The sequence below is a fragment of the Lampris incognitus genome, chromosome 14, assembly GCF_029633865.1.
Source record: "Lampris incognitus isolate fLamInc1 chromosome 14, fLamInc1.hap2, whole genome shotgun sequence".
Taxonomy (NCBI): domain Eukaryota; kingdom Metazoa; phylum Chordata; class Actinopteri; order Lampriformes; family Lampridae; genus Lampris; species Lampris incognitus.
Genome location: NC_079224.1, coordinates 48,042,820 through 48,068,516, shown reverse-complemented (window position 1 = coordinate 48,068,516; position 25,697 = coordinate 48,042,820). Strand labels below are relative to the sequence as shown.

Below are 25,697 nucleotides of genomic sequence, written 5' to 3'. Positions count from 1 at the left end.
ACAATGGGTCTGGGGATCTCATCCCGGTACCTAATGGCAGTCATGGTACCTCTGGCTAGCACGTAGAGGTCTGTGCGGCCCTCCAAGGATATGCCTCCCCAGACCATCACTGACCCACCGCCAAACCGGTCATGCTGGAGGATGTTGCAGGCAGCAAAACGTTCTCCAAAGCGTCTCCAGACTCTCTCACGTCTGTCACATGTGTTCAGTGTGAACCTGCTCTCATCTGTGAAGAGCACAGGGCGCCAATGGCGAATCTGCCAACCAAGATGTTCTCTGGCAAAGGTCAATCGGGCTGCACGGTGTTGGGCTGTGAGCACAGGCCCCAATTGTGGACGTCGGGCCCTCATACCATCCTCATGCATTCTGTTTCTCACTGTTTGAGCAGAAACCTGCACATTAGTGGCCTGTTGAAGGTCGTTTTGTAGGGCTCCGGCAGTGCTCCTCCTGTTCCTCCTTGCACAAAGGACCAGATAGCGGTCCTGCTGCGGGGTTGTTGTCCTCCTGCGGCCCCCTCCACGTCTCCTGGTGTACTGGCCTGTCTCCTGGTACCTCCTCCATGCTCTGGACACTGTGCTGGGAGACACATCAAATATTCTTGCCACAGCACGCATTGATGTGCCATCCTGGATGAGCTGCACTACCTGAGCAACTTCTGTAGGTTGCAGATACCGCCTCATGCCACCTCTAGTGGTGAGGGCACTAGCAAAATGAAAAACTAACCAAAGATCGGCCAGAAAAGATGAGGACAGGCAAATGGTCTGTGGCCACCACCTGCAAATCCATTCCTTTTATAGGGGTTGTCTTGCAAATTGTCTAATTTCCACCTGGTGGAAATTAGACAATTTACCAACAGGTGAAATTGATTCACAAATCAGTGTTGCTTCCTAACTGGACAGGTTGATATCTCAAAAGTGTGATTGACTTGGAGCTACATTGCATTGCTTATGTGTTCCCTTTATTTTTTTGAGCAGTGTATTACACGCCTTGCTCTTGGAGTGTGATCTTTGATGGTCGACCACTCCTGGGGAGGGTAACAGTGGTCTTGAATTTCCTCCATTTGTACACAATCTGTCTGACTGTGGAATGGTGGAGTCCAAACTCTTTAGAGATGGTTTTGTAACCTGTTCCAGTCTGATGAGCATCAACAACGCTTTTTCTGAGGTCCTCAGAAATCTTTGTTCTTGCCATGATGCACTTCCACAAACATGTGTTGTGAAGATCAGACCTTGATAGATCCCTGTTCTTTAAATAAAACAGGGCGCCCACTCCCACCCGATTGTCATCCCATTGATTGAAAACAACTGACTCTAATTTCACCTTCAAGTTAACTGCTAATCCTACAAGTTCACATACTTTTACCACTTACAGATGTGTAGTATTGGATCATTTTCCTCAATAAACAAATGACCAAGTATAATATTTTTGTCTCATTTGTTAAATTGGGTTCTCTTTATCTACTTTTAGGACTTGTGTGAAAATCTGATGATGTTTTAGGTCATATTTATGCAGAAATATAGAAAATTCTAAAGGGTCCACAAACTTTCAAGTACCACTGTATATACAGTATGCAGTACATTGAAACAGTACATATACACAGTAGTATACTGTGTGTGTGTGTGTGTGTGTGTATATATATATATATATATATATATATATATATATATATATATATATGCAGTATACTGTGTACATCCATACATCAACAGTTTGCTTTTATATGTCTTTATTTTGGAATGGCTAGTTGAATAGTTGCATAAAACATCCCCGTACTTTGTCGTTCATATCTCTAATATAAATAATGATGATGATGATAATAATAATAATCTTTAATATCTCTGAATCCTCTGAAATTACAGGGTTCCAGAGTAGAGTAGAGTCAAGTTATGTGTTACACCTTAAAAAGCATAATTTGGTTCATATCTTTTCAAATAAAGATTTAATCCACATCCTGTTGCTGATGATGTGCTAGAACACACACACACAAATGTGCTCATCAATGATGGAGGAGCTGCTCTGGTCTGACACATTCGATCCCGGTGAGGGTGACGGGTTCTGGGAGAAAGTCTGCCCGGCCAGCCGGCAGGCCAGCAGCAGGTTCTGGTTACCGGCGTGGCAGCTTCTCGCCGTGGCGCTCTGGGGGTCAGATGTCTGTCCAGGGGGTCGGTTCTCTTACACAACAAGCAATGCAAGAAACGAAACCAAATATCAGAGGGAACAAAGGGATGGTTTGAAAAAGAAGAAGCAGCCTACCAGTCCACATCCGGGTACCGTCAGGAGAAAAGAGGCTCTTCTGTCTGTATATTTTTTATCTTCTGCCAGTCGACAAACCTCTTCAGTGACCCCACCACAGCAGGTCCCCAGTTAAAAGTCATTTCATTTCTCTTCTCAGTCATCTAGTCATTCTTCGTACCCGCTTAATCCACTTCAGGGTAGTGGGTGGTTGGAGCCTATCCCAGCAGTCATTGGGCAGCAGGCAGGGAGACACCCTGGACAGGCCGCCAGTCCATCACAGGAGAATATCCACATCATAAAGACTTTATTTTAATATCGAGTAGGACTTTACCAGGAAAACTGGTAGGGTGCATAGTTTTTTCATCTATATTTTCAGCCAGATGAGGGAGAAGAAGACAGGTAGTGTTGAGTGTGCAGAAGAAGTGAAGGTGTTGTGTGTAACCAGCAGGTATGACAGAACAAGCTGGTAGAAGACCTTCACCAACACATAGTACGACATCAATAAGTACAACTCAGGTTCCAGCAAGTTCCTTGGACTCTCATTCATTTGGGATGGAGCTCAGACAACACTCACCTCACCACCACCTAAATAGGACACACACTGTTCAAACTGAAAGGATGACCTTCAGGACTGACCTGGGACTCTGTGTTCCAGGGTAAATGATGTGATCCTGAGGGTAAATGAGGCAGATGTGAGGGACGTGACCCATAGCAGAGCTGTGGAGGCGCTGAAGGAGGCCGGCTCTCTGGTCAGACTGTACGTCCGCAGGAGGAAACCCCTCTCCGAGAAACTGATGGAGATAAAACTGGTGAAGGGTCCCAAAGGTAAGGAGCTGTACGGTCCTTTACGAGACTAATGGTATACTGTACTGTACTATATTGTATTATAGTATAACATTCTATGAATTACTCTACTGTACTATATTATACTACACAATACTAGTAAGTTACAGTGACATGCTATACTATGTACTCTTCTCGATCCCATCACACTCACTCACTGGACTGTGCCATATGAATGCCACTACACCATATTGTATGTACTATACTGTGCTATATTACAAAATACTACTCTACACTGCACTGTCCGACATTATAGCGTACTGTATCCTACAGAACTGTACTATCTCTACTGAACCATACTGCGTTATATTCCTCTGTAACTGCAACTGGACCATACACTGGAAACCAGGTTTCTATGTCTGTTGGTCCATACAGGAGGTTTAGGTCAGATGAAGATGAACCAGATGGTCCATACAGCAGGTTTAGGTCAGGTGAAGATGAACCAGATGGTCCATACAGCAGGTTTAGGTCAGATGAAGATGAACCAGATGGTCCATACAGCAGGTTTAGGTCAGATGAAGATGAACCAGATGGTCCATACAGCAGGTTTAGGTCAGGTGAAGATGAACCAGATGGTCCATACAGCAGGTTTAAGTCAGGTGAAGATGAACCAGATGGTCCATACAGCAGGTTTAGGTCAGATGAAGATGAACCAGATGGTCCATACAGCAGGTTTAAGTCAGGTGAAGATGAACCAGATGGTCCATACAGCAGGTTTAAGTCAGGTGAAGATGAACCAGATGGTCCATACAGCAGGTTTAGGTCAGATGAAGATGAACCAGATGGTCCATACAGCAGGTTTAAGTCAGGTGAAGATGAACCAGATGGTCCATACAGCAGGTTTAGGTCAGATGAAGATGAACCAGATGGTCCATACAGCAGGTTTAGGTCAGATGAAGATGAACCAGATGGTCCATACAGGAGGTTTAGGTCAGATGAAGATGAACCAGATGGTCCATACAGGAGGTTTAAGTCAGTCGAAGGTGAACCAGATGGTCCATACAGCAGGTTTAAGTCAGGTGACAATGAACCAGATGGTCCATACAGCAGGTTTAAGTCAGGTGGAGATGAGCCAGATGGTCCATACAGCAGGTTTAAGTCAGGTGACAGTGAACCAGATGGTCCATGCAGCAGGTTTAAGTCAGGTGAAGATGAACCAGATGGTCCATACAGCAGGTTTAGGTCAGATGAAGATGAACCAGATGGTCCATACAGCAGGTTTAGGTCAGATGAAGATGAACCAGATGGTCCATACAGCAGGTTTATGTCAGGTGACGATGAACCAGATGGTCCATACAGCAGGTTTAAGTCAGCTGAAGATGAACCAGATGGTCCATACAGCAGGTTTAGGTCAGATGAAGATGAACCAGATGGTCCATACAGCAGGTTTAAGTCAGGTGAAGATGAACCAGATGGTCCATACAGCAGGTTTAGGTCAGATGAAGATGAACCAGATGGTCCATACAGCAGGTTTAAGTCAGGTGAAGATGAACCAGATGGTCCATACAGCAGGTTTAGGTCAGATGAAGATGAACCAGATGGTATGAAAGCTTCAGATCCGTCCTCTTATCCCAATATCACCCGTTTTTATCGTTCCTCGGCGCGTTTCACTGAAATCCCTCAGGGACCGTCGTACTGCGGAGGAGATACCAGGCACATTTGCCAAGCCTCCGTTTCCAAGGAAACACGTTACAGTATGCGTTCTGGCTTTTATGTGACCTAAATTGAGCCAACGGGGTTCGTTATCTTTTTCCAACTGTACAGTTTGTTTTTTCCTCCGAGGTGACAGCTGGTTTGTCGGGTTAGTGACTGTTTGTTGATCTCCCTGGTTCTGGTTCCGGGTGTTTTCCAGGTCTTGGTTTCAGTATAGCGGGCGGAGTGGGGAATCAGCACATCCCAGGAGACAACAGCATCTACGTCACCAAAATCATTGAGGGGGGAGCCGCACACCGAGATGGACGGCTACAGATCGGAGACAAACTGCTTGCTGTAAGGACCAACTGTTGACCAGCCAGGTTCTGGATTAAAGCTTGTTATGGGTGGTTGTTATGATCGTCAGTGGTCCCATAGAACATCTGTGGAGAGACCTGAAGATGGCAGTTCACACACGCTTCCCATTCAGTCTGACAGATCTTGAGAGGATCTGCCAGGAAGGATGGGATAAACTGCCCAAATCCAGGTGTGCAAAGCTTGTAGAAGACTTACCCAAGAAGACTCAAGGCTGTAATGGCTGCCAAGGGCACATCTACAAAGTACTGAACTAAGGGTCTGAAACTTACATAAATGAGAGGTTCAGTTTTTCATTAATAAATCTGCAAAAATTTCTAAACATGTTTTCACCTTGTCATTATTGGCTATTGAGTGTAGATTGATGGGCAAAAATAGCAATGTTCTCCATTTAAAATGAAATATGCAGTACAATAAAGTGTGCCATAAGTGAAGGGGTCTGAATACTTTGTGAAGTCACCGTCCTTTGGATAGAATTTGTTTGTAAAAGTTAACACTTGGGGGCGGCACGGTGGCGCAGTGGTTAGCGCAGTCGACTCACAGCAAGGAGGTCCTGGGTTCGAGCCCCGGGGTAGTCCGACCTTGGGGGTCATCCCGGGTCGTGGAGTTTGCATGTTCTCCCCGTGTCTGTGTGGGTTTCCTCCGGGTGCTCCGCTTTCCTCCCACAGTCCAAAGACATGTAGGTCAGGTGACTCGGCCGTACTACATTGCCTCTAGGTGTGTGTGTGTGTGTGTGTGTGTGTGTGTGTGTGTGTGTGTGTGTTGCCCCTGTGATGGCCTGGCAGCCTGTCCAGGGTGTCTCCCCGCCTGCCACCCAGTGACTGCTGGGATAGGCTCCAGCATCCCTGAGAGCAGGATAAGTGGTTTGGATGATGGATGGATGGATGGATGGACATAGTTTAATTTCTCTCCATGGGTTACAGTGTGTGTGTTTTTTCTTTATGAATTTGTATTGTGTTTGTGTGGGTGAAAGGTGACCTCTGACATGTGCTCCATCAGGTGAACAGCGCCTGCCTGGAGGAAGTGAGCCACGAGCACGCCGTGACGGCACTGAAGAACACGCCCGATGTGGTCTACCTGAAAGTGGCGAAACCCAACAGTGTCTTCATGAGTGACAGCTTTGCTCCACCTGACATCACAAACTGTGAGTGGTTCTCCTCCTCCTACACTCAGGCAGCAGGACATCCAGTCATCCATCACCAATACCATGACATCACTAGAACCATTTGGTTGGCCCGCGGCAGGAACAGAACTTCTTTACCCGGGTTTCTGCCCTCGGACCAGTACTGCTGGCCATAGAATGAGACGGTCTGGCAAGTCTCTAGAGTTCAGAACAGAAACCCAGCAGCACTGAGGGCCCTGAGAATCACTTCTCTGTTTTAACCACGGCCCCTAAATATACACACAGCCTCCTCCTACCTTTACCACGGTCCCCCACTGTCATAAATATCCCTCTTCTCTCAACCATCAGTTAAACAGGGGCGTCCGGGTAGCATGGCAGTCTATTCTGTTGCCTACTACAGAAAGCCATGTGTCTGTACTTGGGATGGATTTTTCTGTGAGTCATTTTCATCTCTGTTTCTTTTTCTTCTTTATGGGGCAGTCAAGTCCATTTCATTTGTAAAGCCCAATATCACAAATCACAAATTTGCCCCAAGGGGCTTTACAGCAGCACAGCACCGGCTGATGATGAGATGAGATGAGCTCAAGGGTCTCCTTTGGTAACATCTCCTCAGTCAGTGGTGGGCCATTGTAATGCTGCGTTCCAATCACAGTCCGAGGTCGGAATTTCCCAGTTGAAATTTCCAATTTCCGACATCCAAGCATTCCAGGTGCACGATGCCGAACGTAAACAGAAACATGGCTGACCGTGACAGACTGTTGTTTTTTTGGCAAATGTATAGACAGTTGGACTGTCAGCAGTGCAGCCTCCTTGCATTCATAAGTGAAACAGAGGAATAACGTTTGCACAGAGAAGATAACTTCCAGAGGCTGTTCCCCATAACCAGCCGCCAGTAGCACTGGCGACATACTTTGACATCAACTTGATGCAGAGCAGGTTTTACTGTATGATAGTATTCATTATTCTAATTACGTACAGGCAGATGTACTTTACGTTGCCTTTTAGTTGATGGTTAACCATTGACACTGTGCTTCTCCATGGGTTCTGCCATGGTTGTGTGACGTCAGACAGCTGCTTGTCCATGAAGGCGGGGTAGATGGACTGGCCCTGAGTTTACAAGTAGGAAGGCTGATTTTGAGTAGCGTTCCATCTTACTTTTTCTAGTAGGAGGTCGGAAGCTCTTGACCTCCGAGTTGTCTGGAATGCAGCAAAAGGCGAGGTGATAGGTGGAGACCACCTGTGAGGTTGAGCAGGGAGTTGTGGGTATTGTAGTCCACGGGCAGCGCTGGTCCCTACAGTTTAAAGGAAAGAGGTGAGCTGTACACATGCACAAAACGACAATGCCAAGAGTGCTTTTTGGAAAGATTCTAATATTCATGTATGGTTATTGATTTTTCCTCCATTGGTTAACTGAATGGTTAACGGGGCGGCACAGTGGCCCAGTGGTCAGCGCTGTCGCCTCACAGCAAGAAGGTCCTAGGTTCAAACCCTTGGGGTCATCCCAGGTCGTCCTCTGTGTGGAGTTTGCATGTTCTCCCCATGTCTGCGTGAGTTTTCTCCGGGTGCTCCGGTTTCCCCCACCATCAAAAGAAACATGCATGTTAGGGTTTATACTCCTGTCTGTGCCCCTGAGCAAGGCAGTGGGAAAAGAACTGGAGTTGGTCCCCAGGCACAGCATGAAGGTGGCAGCCCACTGCTCCTAGCTACACAGACCACAGCTAGGATGGGTTAATTGCAGTAACGTAAGTTTTGATTTTTTTGTTTGTTTGTTAGGACCAGAAGGGAGACTGCACCCTACAGTACCACCAACACCACTTCTCAGCAGCAACTTCATTTTCTCGGGAGGTCTCCCATCCAATTGCTAGCCAAGCCCACGCCTGCTTAGCTTCTGTCATTCAGTAGAACCAGGGTACATGTTGGTATGGCTGCATAGCACTGCATAGAACTATATAAAGTAGTTGTGGTTAATTTTCTACATAGCAATCATTTTATAACAGTACTATGTGGCGTAGTACATTTGCTAAATGGTAATCATGTCAGGTGCATTAGGTCTGTAGATGACATTGTAACAGACTGCTGCTCTTGTTAAAGGTCTGATTTGGGCTCAGGGTACAGCGGGGTATAACACAACCAGGGTTGAAGGTTCTTGTACTGGTACGAAAAGCGCTGATGGTTCCATACAGTGTTTAAAATGTGATAGTGGGTCATAGAGAACAGTCTGGCTCAGCGGTTTGGGTTCCTGAATAATCTCCTGATCAGGCAGTAACCCAATCCTGAGACACAGCAGTCGATCCGCCGTCCGCAATACAAAACCACATCAGTCACAACAAACCGCACGGGAGACGGTTTCTTACTCAGTGACTGCCATGAATCTGTGAAATAATTCAGTTTGAACAGGCTTGAAGGACATGAGCGACGGGGGGATTGTTTTGATTTTTTACATTGGGGCAGTTCCTGAGCATCTGAATTTTACTTCTCTCTCTCTCTCTCTCTCGCTCGCTCTCTCTCAGCCTACACCCAGCACATGGAGAACCATATCAGCCCCCCCAACTTCCTGGGACAGACCCTTCCGCCCGCCACCTCAGGACGCTACTCCCCCACCCCCAAGAGCATGCTGGGAGATGATGATGTCACCAGGTGAGGTCATCAGTCTGCAGACTGTCTTGATGATTGGCTGCAATTTAGAAGTTGAATGAATGAAATAATGTTCAGCTACAGAGTGATGTGCTCTACATGACGGTCATATTCACCCATCGCTGTCACATTTTATTAACAGAGTTCAGATTTACCGCAGAGAACTCAGATTGAGCGAGTCTGCCCATCTCAGACAAAATCTTCACATCATGAACAAATTGATTTGTCATGAATGATGATCAGCAGTCGGTGAAGGACAAGTGGTTATGTGTACATGTATGGAAACACACAACTATTAAACCATACGTGAACATGGCTTGTTATAATAATAACAATAATAATAACTTTATTTATATAGCACTTTTCTTAACAATGTTACAAAGTGCTTTGCAAATTAAATAAAACCAGACAAGGCAAAAATGAGAATAAGACCAGAGGAAAGGAGCAAAGAGGAGGTAACAGTGACGAATGAATAAGACCAAATAAGTAGGAATAGAAATAAAAACAGTATAAATAAATAACAAGTATCAAACATTTCCAAAAGCTTTCACAAAGAGAAAAGTTTTAAGAAGAGATTTAAAAGAAGCTAGAGACTTGGTGTGTCTGAGTTCAGTAGGAAGAGAGCTCCATGGGTGTGGGGGCTCTCAACAGCAAAAGCCGCGTCACACTTTGTGACAAACCGTGACCTGGGAATAACCAGCAGGGCTCCATCTGCGGATCTTAATGGTCAAGAGAGCATATACCAAGTCAATAAATCATAGATGTATTTAGGAGCAAGACTGTTTAAGGCCTTTAAAGTGAGCAATACATTTTTAAAATCAATTCGAAATCTAACGAGCCAGTGTAGGGAGGCAAGCACAGGGGTGATGTCATCATGCCTCTTTGTTCCGGTAATGAGTCGAGCGGCAGCGTTTTGTACCAACTGCAGATGGCGGAGGGAGCCCTGGCTGATACCCGAGTAAAGTGCGTTGTAATAATCAAGCCAAGAATAATTAAAAGCATGTACACCTTTTTGTAGATCAGCAGTTGACAAAAATGACCTGATTTTAGAGATTATCTTGAGCTGGAGAAAACATGACTGAACAACATTTTTGACTCAAAACAGAGGTTAGTGTCAAATATGACCCCTAGATTCCTAGCAGCCTGCTTAAGACTATTTGAGAGACCGCCAAGATTAGTACCAAAAGGACTGATAGAATTCGAGGGACCGAACAGAATGACATCAGACTTATCATCATTAAATTTAAGAACATTTTGGGACATCAAGTATTTAATGTCAGAGAGGCAAGTTGTGAGATTTGCTAGCCGTTAGGATCTGTGGGTTTTAGTAGCATGTATAATTTAGTGTTGTCAGTATAAAAATGGTAAAACACATCATGATTTTCAATAACCTGACCAAGAGGCAGTATGTATATAGAAAACAGAAGGGGTCCAAAAACTGAGTCTTGGGGGACACCACAACTCAATTGAGCCATCGAGGAAGTAGAGTTAACCAGAACAACAGAAAAAGTTCTGTTGGAGAGGTAAGAGCTTAATAAAGTAAGAGCCGAGCCCTTGATGCCTACCCAAGTCTCCAAGCAATGTTAGAGGATACTGAGATCGACTGTGTCAAAGACAGCATTTAAGTCTAAAAGAAGGAAAATTGAGGAGTCACTTCTTTCTGCAGTCAGCAGTAGGTCATAGTAATCTTAACTAGAGCTGTCTCACTATGAAGTGCTCTAAAACCAGATTGGAAACTATTAAAAACGCTATTAGTATTCATAAAGAATATCAGATGAGATGAAATTACTTTGTCCAGAACCTTAGATAAAAAAGACAATTTGAAAGAAGAAGAGAGGAAAGCCTCTTTATTTTGTTATTGCATTCTTACAGCAGATTTTTTTTTCTCTGCATTTAAGCCATCCTATTGTATAGGAGCAGTGGGCAGCTGCAGTGCCCGGGGACCGACGCCAGTTCTTTTTCCTGTTGCCTTGGTCAGGGGCACAGCCAGGAGTAATAACCCTAACATGCATGTCTGTTTGATGGTGGGAGAAAACCAGGGCACCCGCAGGAAACAATTTGGAGATTTGCCTGTAGTTACTTAGGACAGGGGATCCAAATTAGGTTTCTTTAGAAATGGGTGAACAATGGCGTGATTAAAACTGTCTGGAAAAGAACCAGAGGCCAGAGAATTATCAAGAATTTGCAGAATAACGGGGCTAACAGTGGAAAATATACCTCCTTGAGTCACTTAGTGGGGATGATGTCTAAGATGCAGGAGTTAGGAGTTCATATGGGAGACTGTAATCTCTAACACTGAAATTGTAATGGGTTGAAACTGGGTAAAAGGCAGAATTAACATGGGGAATAGAACGAATGCAAGGGCCAGGCAGGATTTGGGACCTGATATTCTCCACCTTATTTACATAATGAGTGAGAAATGTTTTGGACAAGTCAACATCAGGTTAAAAAAAGAAGCGGAGGGACCATTAATAACAGACGCAATTACCCTAAAGAGAACTTTAGGATTGTGGTTATTTCTAAATATCAATTCAGAGAAATAAGCTTATCTCGCATCCTTAACTGCTTCCTGGTAAATTAACATTTGCTTTAATCTCCCTTTCACGATTAGCGGATAAACTGAAGTATCTTGGAGTAGTTCTGCCAATAGACCCTAAACTAATTTTTAAGATGAACTTTCTTGAAAAAGTGGAAAAACTGAGGAGGGGGGGTATTGAAAAATGGAGGACTCTTCCTCTTTCTATGGTGGCCTGTGTAAATGCCATCAAAACGGTCTCTCTGGCAAAATTCTTGTATCTCTTTCAAAATCTACCCATTTTTGGACAAGTTCCTTTTTCAAATATTAGACTCAATAGTTATGTCTTTTGTCTGGGGCTTTAAAGCTCACAGAATATCAAAAACTCATTTACATAAACCAAGAGAGATGGGTGGACTAGGACTACTGTACTTCCTGCATTATTACTGGGCAGCGAATGCAAGGGCCCATGTCTATTGGCAGGAACATTACAGAATGGAAGTATCCTCCGAGACTCCCTCATTGGTTGCCATTGAAAAGAGTGATGTTAAAAACGGCTCTTTTCCAGCACTCCTTTTCTCAGTACCCAGATCCCCCTGCAAATACTAAGGTGGATAACGTAATCACTTTGAATTGCTTGAAAATATGGCAGCAAATTAAGAAGGGCTGCAGACTTCCAGACACTTCTAATCATACCGCAGTATATCACAATCATGCTTTCCCCCCATCCCTCTCAGATGCTTCTTTTGACAGTTGGAGGCTAAAAGGTAAAGTCACTTTGAAAGATTTTTTAAAGATGATTTAAGAACATAAGGAAGGCTGCTGGCCCTGATGCCATCTGCTGGTGCACTCTGCACTACTGTGCTGACCAGCTCAGTGCAGTCTTTACTAAACTCTTTCAGATGTGTGCCAATTGTTGCCAGTTACCTTCAGTCTGGAAAACTTCCACTATAATCCCTATTCCAAAATAAAAACATTCCAGAGAACTAAATGAGTTCAGACCTGTTGCACTTACATCACTTGCAGTGAAGAACTTGGAGAACATTTTAAAAGATGAGGTTGTCTCCCTAGTTGATGGCAAACTAGACCCCTTGCAGTTTGCTTGTCAAGCTGGCAAGGGTGTGGAGGATGCCAAACTCCTTATCCTCGACAGAGTTTATAAGCACCTGGAGAAACCCAATTCTCATGTGAGACTTTTACCTGCTGACTTCTCTTCAGCTTTTAACAAGATTCAACCTCATGTTTTGATCGAGCGGCTTGCTTCTTATTTTAATTTACCTGATCAGCTTTTAATGCTGCTTTTAAACGTTTTAACAGACAGAATCCAGCAGGTTCTAGTTAATGGAGTTATGTCCAATGTCCTGGTCTCACACATGGGCTCACGGCAGGGTTGCGTTCTTTCCCCCCTGCTTTTTATTGTGTATACAGACCGCTGCAGGTCCTCTAAAGAGGGGAGCTACCTGGTGAATATGACGATACCACACTTGTGTCTCTTCTTCAGGGATCGGAGTCAGACCACGGTCGTGTCCTACCTGCCTTTGTTGACTGGTGCAATGATGACTTCCTTGACCTTAATGTGCCAAAACTAAGGAACTTATCACTGATTTTAGGAGGAACAGTGATAAACCCAAAGCTAGCACTATACATGGTGAGGATGTTCTAATTGTTGACACTTATAAGAACTTGGGAACCGTGTTCGACTCCCAACTCAAGTTCAATGTGAACACAGATTCGATTGTCAAGCGTGGACAATAAAAAATGGACTTACTGCGGAAGCTTAAGTCCTTTAATGTCTGTAACGCCACCTAATGTATGTTCTACCAGTCATTTACTGAAAGTCTTTTAACCTTTTCCTCTATTTGTTGGTTTAACGGGTTGACTGTGAAGGACAGGAACAGCCTAAACCGTATGGTTCAGGTGTCTGTGAATGTTCTCATTCATCCAGGTCATGGTTATCCAGAGGAGTTGAATCAAGTGCAGCTGGACTTGGTATATAGCCGTGAAATATACCAAGTCCAGTTGCACTTGATTCAACTCCTTTGGATATGGTTCAGGTCTGCTCCAAGATAACCGCCGTCCAGCAGAGAGACTTGTGCTCCCTCTGGGAGAACCGTGTGGCCCCAGAAAGCAAGAGGAATTATTAGCCAATCTGTCCATGTCCTGTCCAGTGAATCCACTGTGATGCCCTCAGGCCAGCGCTATAGAGCGCCCCCTAGGAAAACAAATCGCTATTCTAATCCTTCATTCCTTCTGCTATCAGGCTGTTAAATGCTGAGAGTAGGCGTTTTAGACGAACGCTTTATTTTGTTTTAAAACACAATAGTTGGTTTATACCTTGTGTGTTCTTCACATGGCTTGTGGGTCTGTGCTTCACTGAATGTTGTGCTGGAATGTAACGTGCAATGCATCTTAGGACGCTTCATTAGTCTATTTATTTATTTATTTATTCTTTTAACTGGTGTGAATTTTTATCCTTCACCTGGTCCTCGCGTGTGTCTGCATGTATGACCACGCGAGGGCGCCAGTGTGCATCTCTCTTACTGATCTGTCTCTTGTCTCTGACATACTGCTGATTGCCACTTGTGTGTGAGTGTGTGTATGGTCTGGGTGGATTGTGGAACTGAATTGCCCTTCTGGGATAAATGAAGTCGTCTGAATCTGAGACTTGTATATTAACAGTAATTTGCCTCATTCACTGGGTTAAAAAACAAGTTCTGTCCTCCCACAACACGTTTCTTGCGATACTTACAGTTTAGGGATGATGTTGGTCAGCGTGGGCCCAACTGAGTCTCTCCCTGGAGGAAGAAGGATTTATGAGCTTTTGTTGGGCCCACCTGGATCCAAAACATTGGTCTCAGACTTTGTAAATCTATTTTCTGAACAAGTGACTTACGCCACACTCTGAAAAACGCCTGGGAGGAGGAACTGGGTGTACAGGTCGGGGATGGTGTTTGGGAGGAGGGCCTTAACAGGACCCGGTCTTGTTCTGTTAATGCTCGGCATCAGTTCATCCAGGTCAGGGTGATGCACAGGCTTCATTGTTCAGAAACTAAACTGCACAGAATCTTTGCTACCATTTCCTCTATGTGATCGGTGTAAATCTGCAGGAGGCTCTGACCCACCTTTGCTGGACACGCCCAAAACTGTGTGACATCGTCAAGTGGTTCTCTGACATGTACAGCTGTGTGTTTGAACCTGGTCTAGAGATTGCACTATTTGGGTTTTCTCTTTCTCTACTAAACCACAGTGTCTCCTTGCAAGGCACTACTATGCAGGGAATGGTCATCGTGAAGAAAGTATTTTTAAGGCTCTGGAAGTCACATACTGGCGGCACGGTGGTGCAGTGGTTAGTGCGGTCGCCTCACAGCAAGAAGGTCCTGGGTTCAAGCCCCGGGGTAGTCCAACCTTGGGGGTCGTCCTGTGTGTGGAGTTTGCATGTTCTCCCCGTGTCTGTGTGGGTTTCCTCTGGATGCTCCGGTTTCCTCCCACAGTCCAAACACATGTAGGTCAGGTGAATCAGCCGTACTAAATTGTCCCTAAGCGTGTGTGTGTGTGTATGTGTGTGGGGGGGGGGGGCTTGTGATGGCCTGGCGGCCTGTCCAGGGTGTCACACCGCCTGTGGCCCAGTGACTGCTGGGATAGGCTCCAGCATATCCCTGCAACCCTGAGAGCAGGATAAGCGGTTTGGATGATGGATGGATGGAAGTCAGATACTGGGCCTCAGCGTAATACCTGGTTAACCGAGCTCACCGGTATATGACATATGGTATAGGACATATGGTATATGACATATGGTATATGACATATGGTATATGACATATGGTATACGACATATGGTATATCACATATGGTATATGACATATGGTATAGGACATGTTATATCACATATGGTATACGACATATGGTATATCGCATATGGTATATGACATGGTATAGTGCATATGGTATATCACATGTGGTATATGACATGTGTTATATCACATATGGTATATCACATATGGTATATGACATACGGTATATCACATATTGTATATGACATGTTATATCACATACGGTATATGACATGTTATATCACATATGGTATATGACATGTTATATCACATACGGTATATCACATATTGTATATGACATGTTATATCACATACGGTATATGACATGTTATATCACATACGGTATATCACATATTGTATATGACATGTTATATCACATACGGTATATGACATGTTATATCACATACGGTATATCACATATTGTATATGACATGTTATATCACATACGGTATATGACATGTTATATCACATACGGTATATCACATATTGTATATGACATGTTATATCACATACGGTATATGACATGTTATATCACATATGGTATATCACATATTGTATATGACATGTTATATCACATACGGTATATGACATGTTATATCACATATAGTATATGACATATAGTATATGACATGTGATATCACATATGCTATATGACATATGGAGAAAGTTCGATATGGCATGATGGCCGGTCTTAATACATTTTCTGATGTATGGCAGCCATTTCTGGAGCACCTTGCTCAGTACGACGCTGAACCTGACCAGCAACAACAGAGTCAGTGTGCCGTCCACCTCCCTCAGACTGCTAAGACGTGTTGTGCTGGTGATGCAGCAGGGCAATTCATTATTTTACTCAAGTACGCCCTGTTTCTTTTTTGTCCTTTGGTTCTCGTTTGGTTTTGTTTTTTTAACATGGGTTTCTGTTTCCTGTACTGTACTGTACTGTACTGTACTATGAACATCCCAGTAAAAATACTGTAAAAAAAAAAGATTCAAAACCACAACACCCTGGCAAAAGATGGAACAAATATTCCTGTAACCCTGGAATGAGGATGGATGATGGAGAGGTGACGTAGAATGAATGAGGATGGAGAAGTCACAGAGATGGAATGGTGATGGATGATGATGGGTGGATGAAGGATCTGATGGAATGGTGTGTCCTGCTGATGACTGACAGCTCCCCTGTGTGGTTTTGTCTGACAGGGAGCCGAGAAAGGTGGTGCTCCACAGAGGAGCGACGGGACTGGGTTTCAACATCGTGGGCGGGGAGGATGGAGAAGGCATTTTCATCTCTTTCATCCTGGCGGGAGGACCTGCAGACCTCTGTGGAGAGCTGAGGAAAGGAGACAGACTTGTGTCGGTATGGAAACACACACACACGTAAATACACCCCCCCCCACCTTTTTCTCCCCAATTGTACCCGGCCAGTTACCCCACTCTTCTGAGCCGTCCCGGTCTCTGCTCCACCCCCTCTGCTGATCCAGGAGGGCTGCAGACTACCACATGCCTCCTCCATACATGTGGAGTCAGCAGCCGCTTCTTTTCACCTGACAGTGAGGAGTTTCACCAGGGGGACGTAGCACATGGGAGGATCACGCTTTCCCCCCAGTTCCCCCTCCCCCCCAAACAGGCGCCCCGACCGACCAGAGGAGGCGCTAGTACAGCGACCAGGCCACATACCCACATCCGGCTTCCCACCCGCAGACACGGCCAATTGTGTCTGTAGGGGCGCCCGACCAAGCCGGAGGAAACACGGGGATTCGAACCGGCGACCCCTGTGTTGGTAGGCAACAGAATAGACCACCACATCACCTGGACGCCCCTTGTAAACACACGTTTAAAGACAAGTGTATATGTACACACATAAATACACACATAAACATATGTTTCTGCAGTGATCTCACAGAGAACATGCAGTATCTTCAGTCCCTCTAGAGTCCTGTTTAAACAGGTTGTTGGAGCTCTGGACAGCAGAAAGAAAGAGGCGGGGCATCCGGGTGACATGGTGGTGGTCTATTCCGTTGCCTACCAACACCAGGATCGCCGGTTCGAATCCTCGTGTTACCTCCAGCTTGGTCGGGCTTCCCTACAGATACAATTGGCCGTGTCTGCGGGTGGGAAGCCGGATGTGGGTATGTGTCCTGGTTGCTGCCCTAGCGCCTCCTCTGGTCGGTCGGGGCGCCTGTTCGGGGGGGAGGGGGAACTGTGTGGGGGGGGATAGCGTGATCCTCCCACACTCTTCATCCCCCTGGTGAAACTCCTCACTGTCAGGTGAAAAGAAGTGGCTGGTGACTCCACATGTATGGGAGGAGGCATGTGGTAGTCTGCAGCCCTCCCTGGATCAGCAGAGGGGGTGGAGCAGAGACCGGGACGGCTCGGAAGAGTGGGGTACTTGGCCAAATTCAACTGGGGGGGGAAAGGGGTGAATTAAAAAAAGGGGGGGGGGAAAAGAGAAAGAAGCAGAATCAAACTCTGACAAAATGTTAACATTTCATTACAACTCAAAACCGAGAAACGATGGTCGCTTATCATTTATCTCACCTGCGGCTAAAGTCCCCCTGCTCTCGGCTCGGCCGGGGTAAATTCACCACACACCCCGGACTTTGTGTCAGTCCCACAGCCCCCTTGCTGTCATGCTCTGTGTTGCTGTTTGCAGGTGAATGGGGTGGACCTGCGCAGTGCCACCCATGAACAGGCGGCAGCTGCCCTGAAGAACGCCGGTCAGACCGTCACCATCGTGGCCCATTATAGACCAGAGGGTAAGACCAGCACCACACACGGACCAGGAGTACATCCTGTCCGTGTCCAAGAACTGCTACTACTACTGCTACTACTACTACTACTGCTACTACTGCTACTACTACTACTGCTACTACTACTACTACTACTACTACTACTACTACTACTACTGCTGCTACTACTACTACTACTACTACTACTGCTGCTACTACTACTACTGCTACTACTACTGCTACTACTGCTACTACTGCTACTACTACTGCTACTACTGCTACTACTGCTACTACTACTACTACTACTGCTACTACTGCTACTACTGCTACTACTACTACTACTACTACTACTACTGCTACTACTACTACTACTGCTACTACTACTACTACTACTACTACTACTACTACTACTACTTTCGGCTGCTCCCGTTAGGGGGCGCCACAGCGGATCATCCATTTCCATCTCTTCCTGTCCTCTGCATCTTCCTCTGTCACACCAGCCACCTGCATGTCCTCCCTCACCACATCCATAAACCTCCTCTTTGGCCTTCCTCTTCTCCTCTTCCCTGGCAGCTCCATATTCAGCATCCTTCTCCCAGTATACCCAGCATCTCTCCTCCACACATGTCCAAACCATCTCAATCTTGTCTCTCTTGCTTTGTCTCCAAACCGTCCAACCTGAGCTGTCCCTCTAATATACTCCTTCCTAATCCTGTCCTCCTTCATCACTCCCAGTGAAAATCTCATCATCTTCATCTCTGCCACCTCCACCTCCAGCTCCTCCTCCTGTCTTTTCATCAGTGCCACTGTCTCCAGACCATACAACATAGCTGGTCTCACTACCATCTTGTAAACCTTCCCTTTAACTCTTGCTGGTACCCTTCTGTCACACATCACTCCTGACACTCTTCTCCACCCACTCCACCCTGCCTGCACTCTCTTCTTCACCTCTCTACTGCACTCCCCGTTACTTTGGACAGTTGACCGCAAGTATTTAAACTCCAGGGCGTCTTCCAATGCATGCTGGGATAGACTCTTAGTTGACCCTGAATAGGATCAAAAGCATATAGACATTACAAGACTCACAGTTCTGAAAGCTGTTTGAGGATTGTGACTGAAGTCTGCAGGTACTTGAATGTGCCGTGTTCTGTAGCGGCACTGTGAAGAAACCTGACAGCTGATTTAACTGACATGGGCTGGTGGTTGAACCAGCATTTCCCCTCTTTGTCTGTTATTCACACCTACGCATTGGGTAAAATAGAATAGGAGTTAATATCACCGTTTCTAATCCCCCATTGGAAACAGAGGAGACCACAGGTCAAGTGTGTGAGATGGTGTTCCTCTGATGGATATCATGATGGCTCTGTTGTCAGACTGCTGTCACCACTCATCTGCAAAGGTCCTTTTTTCCCAAGATTCACGAAATAGAAAAACCCCCAGAGGATCCTGAGACTTGCTCCAAAAAGTCAGTGAGAGTGGAAACTTTGTCCAAGGCTAAACGACACAGGGGGCGATGCTTAGGTTGCATTAAGCTGCAAAGTCACTTCAGAGCGCCGCAGCAGCGTCAGGATGAAGTGACTCCATTTAGATTAGTTGGAGTTCACCTCCTGTCAGTGCTGATAGGAGCGTCTGACATTGCTGATGCTAATCGCTCAGGCTTTGTCTGGAATGTTCCGGGGACAACGTTAATCTGAATCAGTCTTTCTGAAAGACATTACAGCGCCTCTTTCTCCACAGTCCACACGAGGCTGACATGGACAACACAACCCCCAAGCCCGACTGGGGACAGGAACTCTTAACCTTTGTTCCTTATTTCTCCTAGGAGAAATAAAGTTCTGGGAATGCCCCCCCCCCATTTTCTCCCCGGTTGTATCCGGCCAATTACTCCACTCTCCCGAGCCGTCCCGGTCGCTGCTCCACCCCCCCTGCTGATCCAGGAGGGCTGCAGACTACCCCATGCCTCCTCCAATACATGTGGAGTCACCAGCCGCTTCTTTTCACCTGACAGTGAGGAGTTTCACCAGGGGGATGTAGCACGTGGGAGGATCACGCTATTCCCCCCAGTTCCCCCTCCCCCCCAAACAGGCACCCCGACCGACCAGAGGAGGCGCTATTGCAGCGACCAGGACACATACCCACATCCGGCTTCCCACCCGCAGACACGGCCAGCTGTGTCTGTAGGGACGCCCGACCAAGCCGCAGGTAACACGGGGATTTGAACCAGCGATCCCTGTGTTGTTAGGCAACGGAATAGACCGCTATGCTACCCGGACACCTAGGGATCTTTAACTGGGGTGGCAAAGGGAAGTCTAGAGGTGGCCACACTGTGTTGTGCATGCACAGCACACAGAATGTTTTTTACATGCATCAATATTCTATTAATAGTAATATAACTAATAGTAATAGTACTAATAGTAATAGAACTAGTAGTAATACTACGAATAGTAATAGAACTAATAGTAATAGTACGAATAGTAATAGAACTAGTAGTAATAGTACTAATAGTAATAGAACTAATAGTAATAGTACGAATAGTAATAGAACTAGTAGTAATAGTACTAATAGTAATAGAACTAGTAGTAATAGTACTAATAGTAATAGAACTAATAGTAATAGTACGAATAGTAATAGAACTAGTAGTAATAGTACTAATAGTAATAGAACTGATAGGCTAAAACATAAATTATTAGGCTACATGCTTACACATAACTGGTGATGGTCAGTCTCCTATTTTGCAGAAACTTTATTGTCAAGTAGGCTAACATTAACAATGACAAGTAAGGAGAACCTTTTTCTGAGCTCATTTACAAAATTTACTGACCAGTACAACCACAGTCTTCTACTCTTGGTTACTGGGAGCTGACCAGTACAACTACAGCCTTCTACTCTTGGTTACTGGGAGCTGACCAGTACAACCACAGCCTTCTACTCTTGGTTTCTGGGAGCTGACCAGTACCACCACCATCTTCTACCGTTGTTTAACTGGGAGCTGACCGGTACAACCACATTCTTCTACCATTAGTTAACTGGGAGCTGACCAGTACAACCACAGTCTTTTACCATTGGTTAACTGGGAGCTGACCAGTACAACCACAGTCTTTTACCATTGGTTAACTGGGAGCTGACCAGTATAACCACAGTCTTCTACAATTGGTTTACTGGGAGCTGACCAGTACAACCACAGTCTTCTACCATTGGTTAACTGGGAGCTGACCAGTATAACCACAGTCTTCTACCATTGGTTAACTGGGAGCTGACCAGTACAACCACAGTCTTCTAACATTGATTAACTGGGAGCTGACCAGTACAACCACATTCTTCTACCATTGGTTAACTGGGAGCTGACCAGTACAACCACATTCTTCTACCATTGGTTAACTGGGAGCTGAACAGTACAACCACAGTCTTCTACTGTTGGTCAGTGAGAATCTCATTTGAGAATGTAATTTAAGTTTCCTTTATTAATCCCTTGGGGAAAATTAACCCATCCTAGCTGTGATCCGTGTAGCTAGGAGCAGTGGGCTGCCGCCTTCATGCTGCGCCCACGGACCAACTCCAGTTCTTTCCCATTGCCTTGCTCAGGGGCACAGACAGGAGTATAAACCCTGACATGCTTGTTTCTTGTGATGGTGGGGGAAACCGGAGCACCCGGAGAAAACCCACCGCAGACACGGGGAGAACATGCAAACTCCACACAGAAAGGACCTGGGATGACCCCCAAGGTTAGAGAACCCTGAGGTTCGAACCCAGAACCTACTTGCTGTGAGACGACAGCGCTAACCACTGGGATGGAAGCTGGAAGGTGGAGTCTTGCTCAAAGGCTCATTGTTGATGTTGAATGAGGGTTTAGTATTTACAGTCCTCCCCCCCTCCCTTTTATCTCCCAGATGGATTCGGGGATTTGAACTTCTGACTGTTTTGGGCACAACTCACTTTCTCCAACCTCGGCACTTACCAAAATAATGTAAAGGTCATGGTCGTGACCTTTAACCTTGATGAGTTCATCCTAATTGGTTAATTTTGGCATGTTCTGTGAGGTCCACTTGAGTTTTATTTTTGAAAATGTTCCTGACCTTTGACCTTTCAGAGTACAGTCGCTTTGAGGCCAAGATCCACGACCTTAGGGAGCAAATGATGAACAGCAGCATCAGCTCTGGATCTGGATCACTCAGAACCAGCCAGAAGAGATCTCTATATGTCAGGTAAAACACCGTCAGCCACTTGGTTAAACTTCATGAGCCTGCCATTCCCCCTTCACCACATGTCGTGTGTCTGAAGCCCGTTACAGGGTGTTGAATGCGTGCATTTTAATACGAGGGCTTTAACCTCTGCTTAGCTTTTAATGTTCAGTCACTGGCAGTGGTGAGAGACGGTCCACTCTGAGCTGTGTCTCCTACCGTCCTGCAGAGCTCTCTTTGACTACGATAAGACCAAGGACTCCGGGTTGCCCAGCCAAGGGCTAAACTTTAAATTTGGGGACATCCTGCATGTGGTAAACGCGTCCGACGATGAGTGGTGGCAGGCTAGACAGCTCACTGCCGACGGAGAGCTGGAGGAGGTGGGAGTTATCCCAAGCAAGCGACGGTGAGGACACACACACACACACACACACATATGTACACTCATTAACACACACACACGCAGATTTATACACACAAATACACTTTAACGGGGCGTCCGGGTGGCGTGGCGGTCTATTCCGCTGCCTACCAACACGGGGATCACCGGTTCGAATCCCCGTGTTACCTCCGGCTTGGTCGGGCGTCCCTGAAGACACAACTGGCTGTGTCTGTGGGTGGGAAGCCGGATGTGGGTATGTTTCCTGGTCGCTGCACTAGCGCCTCAGTGCCTGTTCAGGGGGGAGGGGGAACTGGGGGGAATAGCGTGATCCTCCCACACGCTACGTCCCCCTGGTGAAACTCCTCACTGTCAGGTGAAAAGAAGCGGCTGGTGACTCCACATGTATGGGAGGAGGCATGTGGTAGTCTGCAGCCCTCCCCGGATCGGCAGAGGGGGTGGAGCAGAGACCGGGACGGCTCAGAAGAGTGGGGTGATCGACAAAGGGCAATTGGGGAGAAAAAGGGGGTAAATCCCCCCCCCAGAAAAATTAACTATCAGTCATGGTGATTTTATCCGAGACTCGAATCCATTTCTACCAAAAGCTGAGTTTTACGTCATGAAAACATGGCTTGACTTGCTGGATTATTGGCACATGGAAGCCTGCGTTTCTTTAATGGTGGATGCAAACCTGTTTTTGGGGGGGGGGGGCCTTTTCCTCCCCAATTGTTCTTGGCCAATTACCCCACTCTTCCGAGCCGTCCCGGTTGCTGCTCCACCCCCTCTGCTGATCCGGGCGGGGGGGGGGGCTCCAGACTACCACATGCCTCCTCCCATACATGTGGAGTCCCCAGCCGCTTCTTTTCACCTGACAATGAGGAGTTTCACCAGGGGGACGTAGTGCGTGGGAGGATCATGGTATCCCCCCCAGTTCCCCCTCCTACCTGAACAGGCGCCCCGACCGACCAGAGGAGGTGCTAGTGCAGCGACCATGACACATACCCACATCTGGCTTCCAACCCACAGACACGGCCAGATAGTCACACAATCACACTGATAGAATATATATCTATATCCACACCAATTGATTGATGATTGATTGATTGATTGATTGGAGAAAGATTGATGAATTGATTAGAGATATGGATGGATAGATATTGATAAGTAGATTGATAGATAGATGGATCGCTGGTGTTTTTTGGAACGAGAAGCTGTGATGACATACGTTATTTGCCGCGGCCCAGCTGACATCTCTGCTGACATCTCTGCTGACATCTCTACTGACATCTGCTGACATCTCTACTGACATCTCTGCTGACATCTCTACTGACATCTCTGCTGACATCTCTACTGACATCTCTACTGACATCTCTGCTGACATCTCTACTGACATCTCTACTGACATCTCTGCTGACATCTCTGCTGACATCTCTACTGACATCTCTACTGACATCTCTGCTGACATCTCTACTGACATCTCTACTGACCTCTCTACTGACATCTCTGCTGACATCACTACTGACATCTCTACTGACATCTCTGCTGACATCTCTGCTGACATCTCTGCTGACATCTCTGCTGACCTCTCTACTGACATCTCTACTGACATCTCTACTGACATGTCTACTGACATCTCTACTGACCTCTCTACTGACATCTCTGCTGACATCACTACTGACATCTCTGCTGACATCTCTACTGACATCTCTACTGACCTCTCTACTGACATCTCTACTGACATCTCTACTGACATCTCTGCTGACATCTCTGCTGACATCTCTGCTGACATCTCTACTGACATCTCTACTGACATCTCTGCTGACATCTCTACTGACATCTCTACTGACATCTCTACTGACATCTCTGCTGACATCACTACTGACATCTCTACTGACATCTCTACTGACATCTCTACTGACATCTCTGCTGACATCTCTGCTGACATCTCTACTGACATCTCTACTGACATCTCTGCTGACATCTCTACTGACATCTCTACTGACATCTCTACTGACATCTCTACTGACATCTCTACTGACATCTCTGCTGACATCTCTACTGACATCTCTACTGACATCTCTACTGACATGTCTACTGACATCTCTACTGACCTCTCTACTGACCTCTCTGCTGACATCACTACTGACATCTCTGCTGACATCTCTGCTGACATCTCTACTGACATCTCTACTGACCTCTCTACTGACATCTCTACTGACATCTCTACTGACATCTCTGCTGACATCTCTGCTGACATCTCTACTGACATCTCTACTGACATCTCTGCTGACATCTCTACTGACATCTCTACTGACATCTCTACTGACATCTCTGCTGACATCACTACTGACATCTCTACTGACATCTCTACTGACATCTCTGCTGACATCTCTACTGACATCTCTACTGACATCTCTGCTGACATCTCTGCTGACATCTCTACTGACATCTCTACTGACATCTCTGCTGACATCTCTGCTGACATCTCTACTGACATCTCTACTGACATCTCTACTGACATCTCTACTGACATCTCTGCTGACATCTCTACTGACATCTCCACTGACATCTCTACTGACATCTCTTTACTGACATCTCTACTGACATCTCTGCCTACATCTCTACTGACATCTCTACTGACATCTCTACTGACATCTCTGCTGACATCTCTACTGACATCTCTGCTGACATCTCTACTGACATCTCTACTGACCTCTCTACTGACATCTCTGCCTACATCTCTACTGACATCTCTGCTGACATCTCTACTGACATCTCTACTGACATCTCTGCTGACATCTCTGCTGACATCTCTACTGACATCTCTACTGACATCTCTGCTGACATCTCTACTGACATCTCTACTGACCTCTCTACTGACATCTCTGCTGACATCACTACTGACATCTCTACTGACATCTCTGCTGACATCTCTGCTGACATCTCTGCTGACATCTCTGCTGACCTCTCTACTGACATCTCTACTGACATCTCTACTGACATGTCTACTGACATCTCTACTGACCTCTCTACTGACATCTCTGCTGACATCACTACTGACATCTCTGCTGACATCTCTACTGACATCTCTACTGACCTCTCTACTGACATCTCTACTGACATCTCTACTGACATCTCTGCTGACATCTCTGCTGACATCTCTGCTGACATCTCTACTGACATCTCTACTGACATCTCTGCTGACATCTCTACTGACATCTCTA

General features: G+C 46.0%; 1 protein-coding gene across 6 annotated transcripts in view; it reads left to right on the top strand.

Annotated features, from left to right (window-relative positions):
• The window catches only part of dlg1b (discs large MAGUK scaffold protein 1b), a 189,056-nt gene that overhangs the window by 137,882 nt on the left and 25,477 nt on the right, over nucleotides 1-25,697 (top strand). For all 6 annotated transcript variants that reach the window (XM_056293198.1, XM_056293194.1, XM_056293196.1 and 3 more), the window contains 8 exons: nucleotides 2,891-3,060; nucleotides 4,931-5,067; nucleotides 6,085-6,229; nucleotides 8,719-8,845; nucleotides 16,388-16,544; nucleotides 17,841-17,943; nucleotides 22,004-22,118; nucleotides 22,324-22,500. In XM_056293198.1, the coding sequence (XP_056149173.1) occupies nucleotides 2,891-3,060; nucleotides 4,931-5,067; nucleotides 6,085-6,229; nucleotides 8,719-8,845; nucleotides 16,388-16,544; nucleotides 17,841-17,943; nucleotides 22,004-22,118; nucleotides 22,324-22,500 (1,131 nt within the window). The remainder of the gene's footprint in view (nucleotides 1-2,890; nucleotides 3,061-4,930; nucleotides 5,068-6,084; nucleotides 6,230-8,718; nucleotides 8,846-16,387; nucleotides 16,545-17,840; nucleotides 17,944-22,003; nucleotides 22,119-22,323; nucleotides 22,501-25,697) is intronic.